At 31.7% G+C, this 7,889-nt stretch overlaps 1 protein-coding gene across 1 annotated transcript in view; it reads right to left on the bottom strand.

The window, feature by feature from the left end:
* Phum_PHUM516270 (uncharacterized protein) overlaps positions 1–6,082 on the bottom strand; it is a gene marked incomplete at both ends in the record, with an annotated part of 16,335 nt that extends 10,253 nt beyond the window's left edge. Inside the window, 2 exon segments of the mRNA XM_002431196.1 lie at positions 5,934–6,034; positions 6,047–6,082. Coding sequence (XP_002431241.1) covers positions 5,934–6,034; positions 6,047–6,082 — 137 coding nt within the window.
* Positions 6,083–7,889: the final 1,807 nt, after the last annotated feature.

Here is a 7,889-nt window from a genome sequence, read left to right as displayed (position 1 = left end):
ACCATTATTATTATTATCATTATTATTATTATTATCATTATTATTATTATTATTATTATTATTATTATTATTATTATTATTATTATTATTATTATTATTATTTTTAACGAAAAAAAAAAAAAAAATTCGCTTCGTTCTTGATGAATCCATTGAATTATTACTTTCGGTTAACGATAAAGGACGTTTAAAAAAAAAAAAAATAAGTGTGGGGGGAGGGGAGAAGGGAAAGAAGGGTGGGGGCAAATAATTGATTCCGATTCGTTTTTCGTTCACAAATAAAAAAAAAAAAATTATTACGTAATAAATTACGATCATTCGAGAGGAAACGGAAGAAAACAAAAAAAAAAAAAAAAAATTGATGACAGACGATTTTTAATAAACTTTCCCCCCGTTCCCATCCCCCCCACACTTTTCCCATTTTTACCCACCCCACACCCACACTCCCCATTCCCGATTTAAAAAAAAAAAAAACCGTTGGAATCGTAAACGAATCGATAACATCCATTCCTGTATCCATCCCTTAAATATCGTTTGTCGTCATCACTCACGCACTCACTCACGCACACCCACACCCACACACACCCCCGCGCACCCGGTCCACTCTTTCTTCTTCCTTCTTCTTTGTCTCTTCCTCCAGGCAAAAACGGTTTTTCATTCCACCTTATTTTTCACAATGAAAAAGAAACGATGAGCGAACGGGGGGGGGGAACGAGGGAGGAAGGGAGGGGAGGGGAGAGAAGATGCGAATAACGGTACATTTAAACGGTTTCGTCGTCAGAACCCACGGCGAGATGTAGGTGGGTGTTATTTCGCGTCAAGGTTCATTCGTAATCGAAAAAAAAAAAAAAAAAAACTACCGAAGGAAGACGCCCCGACGGTATTGGCGGATTTGAAAAGGGCACCGTGTAACCTTTGAAATAAAAAAAAACAAACAAAGGAAAACAAAAATAACAACGAAATGGTAATAATAATCCAACGATTTCGTTTACGACGACGACGACGATTCCTTAAAAAAAAATAGAAAAATTGCTGACACGTTTTTTTTTTTTTTAAAAGTATTTTGACTCTTTTCCCCGTTCCACGACGTCTATAAAAAAAAAAAAAAAACTATTTTTGATTTCAGGTGTACAAATCAAAGGTGTGGTCACGTTAAAACTTCGTGTCAAGGTACTCTTTAAGGTTCCGCAAAACTACTACTTCCACGACAAAAATAAAAATTAAAAAATAACGAGCGAGTAATTTTACGCCTAATCAATTATAATTTAAAACGATATTTATATTATACTAGTGTTACGAAAACTTTTCGTGGAAGGAGAAAAAAAAAATTTAAACGTTACGTTTTAAAGAAATAATAATAATAATACAAAAAATAATAATAATAATAATATTTAAATTTAAATAAAAAATGGCGAACAAACGGAAAATGCAAAATTTTAAGAAAAAAAGAAGATATTAATAATAATAATAATAATAATAATAATAATAATAATAATAATAAAAGAAATTATGCAGTCGATCCGTTTGTTCGGTAATAAAAGAAAAAAGAAAGCGAGCATCTATAAAAATATCTTTGCAAAATCTCATTGATAATAATACTAGTAAGAAAGTTATATAACTTTCCCCTACGCACGGTATTAATAAAAATGCCACGATCAATTATAAATTCTAAAGGTACGTTGATCTTTTTTTTTTTTTTTTATGGACAAAGAAGACTTAAAGTAACGAACTCCTAACAAAAAAAAAAAAAAAAACTAATTAAACAAAATTCAAGTTTTTTTCAAGTTTTAAAATTTTTCCTTTGCGCTTTTAACTTTTCTCGGTTGCCAAACAAACAACTGGCAAACAAACAAACAAACGAAACCTTAACAACCTCGTTTTAAAACAAACGAGCTTTTTTCTTCTTCTTTCTCATCGTCGTCGTCGTGCCTTTTCAAGCCGTTGCATAACAAACGAAAAAAAAAGATTAATTATTTTGATCCTGACACGAAAAACAAAAAAAACCTCATCTATTTAAAATCTTCGATCGACTTGTTCTGCGTCCACGACTCCATAATTTTTTTTCGGACAAAAAACGTCAGTTATGAAGTGGAGAGAGAAAGAAGAAAAGAAGAAAAGCGGCAGAATGAAAATCGATTCGTTTTTTTTTTTTTTTAAATTTTCCGATTCGATCAATCATTCGCGATAAGAATCGATAGAAAAATCATTTCATTCTATTTCCACGACGTTGATGTAATTCCAATCCCACGCGTGGTAAAAAAAAAAATAAATAAATAAATAAATAAACGCGCGCGAAATAGAAATTCAAAGCATTTAGATAACGGATATAATTATGCGAAGGAAAAGTAATTTTTTTTATTCTGCTGCCACTATCTTTTCAATTTGAAAAAATAAATAAAATTTACGATAAAAAAAACGTTTACACTACCAACCGTTTACGAAAGCCAAATTTTTTTACGCTTTCGAGGTCAATTATCCATGAAATTTGTAGAAAGAGAGAGATAGATAGAGAGAGAGAGAGAGAGAGAGAGAGAAATAATTATTATCACGTGACCAAATAAATTTTTTCGTATCGCGTTTTACCGGATGTTGTTGTTGTTGTTGTTATCAGTGACCGATTCGAACGTTTTTTCTTTTTCTCGTTTCGAATAAAAGTTTTTTCCTTACGATTTTTTTTTTTTTTTTAATTCGTCATCACCTGTTCTTCAACCATTTTGATAAATAGCAACGTCACGGTTATCATTGAACTCCGAGAATGAATTTTAAAAAAATTTCCCATATTAATATTATTATTATCAACATCATCATCTTTAAAAGTGTTTTAGCGGAACAAACGTAACGAGAAACAGAAAAAAAAAAAAATTTAAAAGGCTTCCCATATGAAAACTAATAAATATTATCATCACGTGCGCGACACCGCTGTGACTTTGCGCAAATGTTGCGCAAAAAAATAAAAAAAACATTTTTGTCGACAAATCGAAACCTGAGGAAAAATGATGATGATGATGATGATTATGATTATGACGATAACCCGCGCGAAGAAACGGGATACGTTCGTTCGTGGGTGGGTGGGTGCGGGGGTTGCGCGACGAGAGAAAATCGAAATCTCCTCCTCCTCCTTTTCCTCCCATCAAAAAGAAAACAAACAAACAAAAAATTCCTTTTTCGCTTTTCCGTCCCCATCGCGAAGTAATAATTTCTCACGAATAAAAGGGAATTTCGTCGCGAAAATTCTACCGTACCTGGAAATAATAATGATATTATCAACGATGACGACGATAATGATAATTCTTCGTTCGGAGAATAAAAATAAAAAATTTAAAATTTCAATCCCCGTTCCCGCGATAACGCCGGATAAGTAAATACAAAATACATGTTTGCCTTGGATCATTGAATAGGGAGTAACACCGAGTCGTCTATTATAATCATCGTCGGCAAATAATTAGTTTTCCTTTTTTTTTTTTTAAATTCTTTTGAACGATACACCTTGAATCGAAGAATCGCATCATGTTCGATTGTCTCGAAAAATCTCGCGATATATCGATAGATAAATTCCTCGGACCGACTTTGACGACTTGAGGCAGGCAGAGAGCAACGAAACGAAATGCGAAACAACAACAACAATTTTGCTACGAAGTTATAGTCTCATCCTAATCACTGATAATAATAATTTTCTCGGTAAAAAGAAGAAGCAGAAGAAAAAGCAGAAGAAAAAAAAAATAGAAACGAAAATTATTTGACTTTTCCATTCTTCATTCTTAACCACCACCTGGAGCGTTTCTCATTTTGTTTTTTTTTTTATATTTTCAACAACTTTGCGGAAAAGCGGAAGTGGAAATGGAAATGGAAAAACCGAAAAAAATAATGATAATGTTATTATTTAAAACTTTTCCCCGCGACGACGTTTGTCTTCTGCTTTTTGACGACGACGAAAAAAAAAATCCCCTAATCAAGATTTCTTTTTTTTTTTTTTTTTTTTTGTTTCCTTCGCGACGGGATCGCATGCCAAAAAGTCATCCTAAATTTTTATTCCTTCGAAACTTTTCCTCCTCCCCCATTTCCGTCATTCCTTCTCCTTTCTCCCTCCCCATTCCCATCTCCCCCCCTCGTACGTCTTAATTTTATTATACGAATTAGAAATTTGACCGAATATTTGAAAGTTTCCCCCTCCAATCGTTTTTTCAACTTAAAAAACCTTTTACGTTAAATAATAATAATAATAATAATAATAATAATAATAATAATAATAATAATAATAATAATAATAATAATAATAATAATAATAATAATAATAATAAATAAAAACGGTGTTCTAATTTAAAAGAATAAAAGAAAAAAAAAATTAACTTCGAACGCGATGAAACGATAACAATAATAATAATAATAATAATAATAATAAATAGGTTACGTTCATGCGAAAATCATGTAAAGAATGGGGATGATTATCGATATGGAAAAAAGCTTCCCCCTCCCCTTCCCTCTCCTGTCTCCCTCGAGGTCGAATAATAAATAATAATAATAAAAAACCCTCTCGTGAGAAAACGAGCGAGGGGGAAAAAAAAAAAGTTTTTGCATATCTAAAGAAATTCTAAAACAACAACAACAGAAATAATAATAATAATAATAATAATAATAATAATAATAATAATAATAATAATAATGATGATGATGATAATAATTACACGGTCGAAAAGGATTACACGGTTACCAAAGTTAAACAAAAAAAAAAAAAAAGAAATTAAAATTCAGAAAAGGACGTCACGATATAAAAACAATGTTTTTATGTGCAAAAAATTCAAATTTTTTTTCTTTTTTTTTTTCATCTGCTTACGTATGCAAATAGTAATAATAATAATAATAATAATAATAATAATAATAATAATAATGATAATAATGATAATAATAATAGTCCCAGTTCAGAAAGTTGTCTGTCGTTTCGTCTCGAAAAGGAAAGAAAAGAAAACGAAAACGGATTAGGCGCGGCGCGACCGTCGTTTTCCTAAATTAACAAATCAGTATTATAAAACAATAATAATAATAATAATAATAATAATAATAGTAGTAGTAGTAATAGTAGTAATAATAATAATAATAATAAATGAAATCGTTACTGACCAATCGGAGCGACGACGACGGCGTTACGAGTTTTTCTTTTCGGTTAAAAAGAATTCATGGCTGGTGGGTCCCTGATCTTTTTAATGACTAACACGAATAATAATATTAATAATAATAATAAATGTTCGATTCGACGAAGAGTGAAAGCATGACACACCTAATAATTGTGTTGAGGCAACATCCAGAAACGAAGAAAGAGAGAGAGAGAGAGAGAGAGAAACAACAACAATAACAAACACTCTCGGAATTGGAGAATTTTTTTTTTTCTCCATCGTTTCTCTTTCCTTTTCGCGCTCGATTACGAAACCTTTTTAACGAACCTCCTCATCAAAAGGATATCAATTCACATCCGGAAATAAAAGCATTAACACCGGAAACCGCCGCGGGGGGGAAGTGGAGGGAGAGAGGGGGAAATTAATAAATATAAATATCTGGGTCGCGACAAACAAAAAAATTTAAACGTTTGCAATAGGGTCACTCATTTTAAATAAAAAAAAGGAAGAGAGAGAGAGAGAGAGAGAAAAGTTGGCACACACGCGCGAAAGGGAAAAGATAAAAGGAAATAAAAAATTAGTTACAAGGTTTGTTTTTGGGGTTATAACCTTCCAAGAAGAACAAGAAGATGGAGTAGGACCGTTACAAAATTAAAAAATTTTTTTTTTTAAAAAGAAATCCTCACCGAACCGAAAAATTTTGCTTCAACGTCCGTCCGTTTGTCCGACAAACAAACAAACAAACAACGACCTTCACTTTCCTTATCCGAATGCCAGAATTAAAAACAAAAAGACCGCAACTTTCCATTTCTAAAAAAACTTACGTACCTGTAAACGCTTTCGTCGTAATATAAAAGAATCCTCAACGGGTGATCTATGCTTCTCTTTTTCATTATATGCTCGGGTTCTATGTGGACTCCACGTATGACCTGAAAACAAACATAAACAAAAATTAATTCTTGCACCACGTTCATCATCTTTCTACCGCCACGTATACCTTTCCCGCCACGACGATCGATTAATTCATATTAATCGGGGCAAATTTTTAACAAAAAAAAAAAAAAAAACGCAAAGTTTTCGCGTTCAAAACGTTTTGTCGCCACGTTGACAACATTAATTAAAATTTGTCGCACATAATAAAATTTTTCTAACGATTTACCATGAAGCAATCGCATTAAAAAAAAAATCATGTTCGATTCGTGTCGAAATACCAAAAAAAAAAAAAATAAATAAAACGTAATTTTGACGACGACATTTTTTTTTTTCACTTTTTTTTACTTTTTACTTTTTTTTTTGGCGACGTATCGCAAATTTTTAGTGAAATCGATTCGAAATCGATTTACTCGTCGTTACAAAAAAAACGAAATCAATAGTAATAATAATAATAATAATAAAATATTTAACGAGAAATCGTTGATATTATTATTATTATTATTAGTCTGCAACGTGTTAATTAAAAATTACCATATTTCGAGAAAATCATTTTAATTTTTTTTTTTTTTTTTCAATATTGGTAACCTTGAATTTATAACAAACTAGTTGCGAAGATTTATTTTATTAGCAAAAAAAAAAAAAAATAAATCGAAATAAATAAAACTGGAATGAATAAATTTTACGTGACCCTAAAAGAGAAAAGGTCGAAATAGAAAAAAAAAAAAAAAATGGAGAACGAATCACCTGACCGACTAACTGCGACCACAGCTAAAAAAAAAATTATTTGGGATGACGTGTTCAAACGTTTTCCTCTTCCCTAGGGAATAAAATAACCCGAAGGATTATGTCGTCGTCGTCGTCGTCGTAACCGTCACCATCATAGATTCGATATTGTCAACCGCGAAAGTTTTTGTCCCTCTCACCTTGTCTCTCCCTCTCTCTCTCTCTCTCTCTCTCTCACAGAAACCTTGGATTTAAGCCTTGACCTTGAGATTTACTTCATTGCAGGGATAAAAACCAAAAAAAAAAATTTTATTGACTTGCCACTCGTTATTATTATTATTATTATTATTATTACCAATCTATTATTATTAAAACGTCCATTATTAATAATAATAATAATAATAATAACGACCGAAACACCAAAAAATTATAATTTTATTTTTTTAATGCTGAACACAATTTCGTGATCCGGAATTTAAATACCAAGGACGATAAAGGGTTGATATAAAGTTGGTTCTTTTCAGTTTACCAGCAAGAAAAAAGTGGGAGAAAAAAGGGGTAAAGGGGGTAAACGGGGTAAAGGGTAAAGGGGTTAAACGAGAAATTAAAGGGAATGAAGAAAACGAAAATTTTCTTTTTTTTTTTTTTTTTGTCATCAATCACGAACTCGTCGCGTTCTAATATTTCTTATTATTATTATTATTATTAAAGACCGAGAGAATTTTCCAGCGGTTATAATTAATTTTTTAATTAGCGGGGAGAAGGAAGGGGGTGGGGCAAGCGGCAAAACAAAAGAAAAAAAAAAAAAAAAGAATTTCATGCGTGATTTCGTGCGTCGTCGAACGTGAACTTTGTCATTTTTTTTTTCTTTCCAAAAAGTTTCCTTTTAATTTTTCCTTTTTTCCTTTTTTTTTTTGGAGAAGAAAATCGAGTTCCAGGACGACGACGACGACGACGGTTGAAACACGATTCACGATTTTCCACGACATTTCATTCCTTGATTGATAATTACATCATCCAAATGAACGAATCTGTTTCGAAAAGAAAGTTAAGAAGAAAACGACAGAGAGAGAGAGAGAGAGGACGACGACGACAAACAACAGCAACAACAACAACAACAACCAAAAA

The sequence above is a fragment of the Pediculus humanus genome, genomic scaffold (genome assembly GCF_000006295.1).
Source record: "Pediculus humanus corporis 1103172108281 genomic scaffold, whole genome shotgun sequence".
Taxonomy (NCBI): Eukaryota; Metazoa; Arthropoda; class Insecta; order Psocodea; family Pediculidae; genus Pediculus; species Pediculus humanus.
Note: the sequence above shows the minus strand (reverse complement) of the source record. Positions and strands in the feature narration are given on the sequence as shown.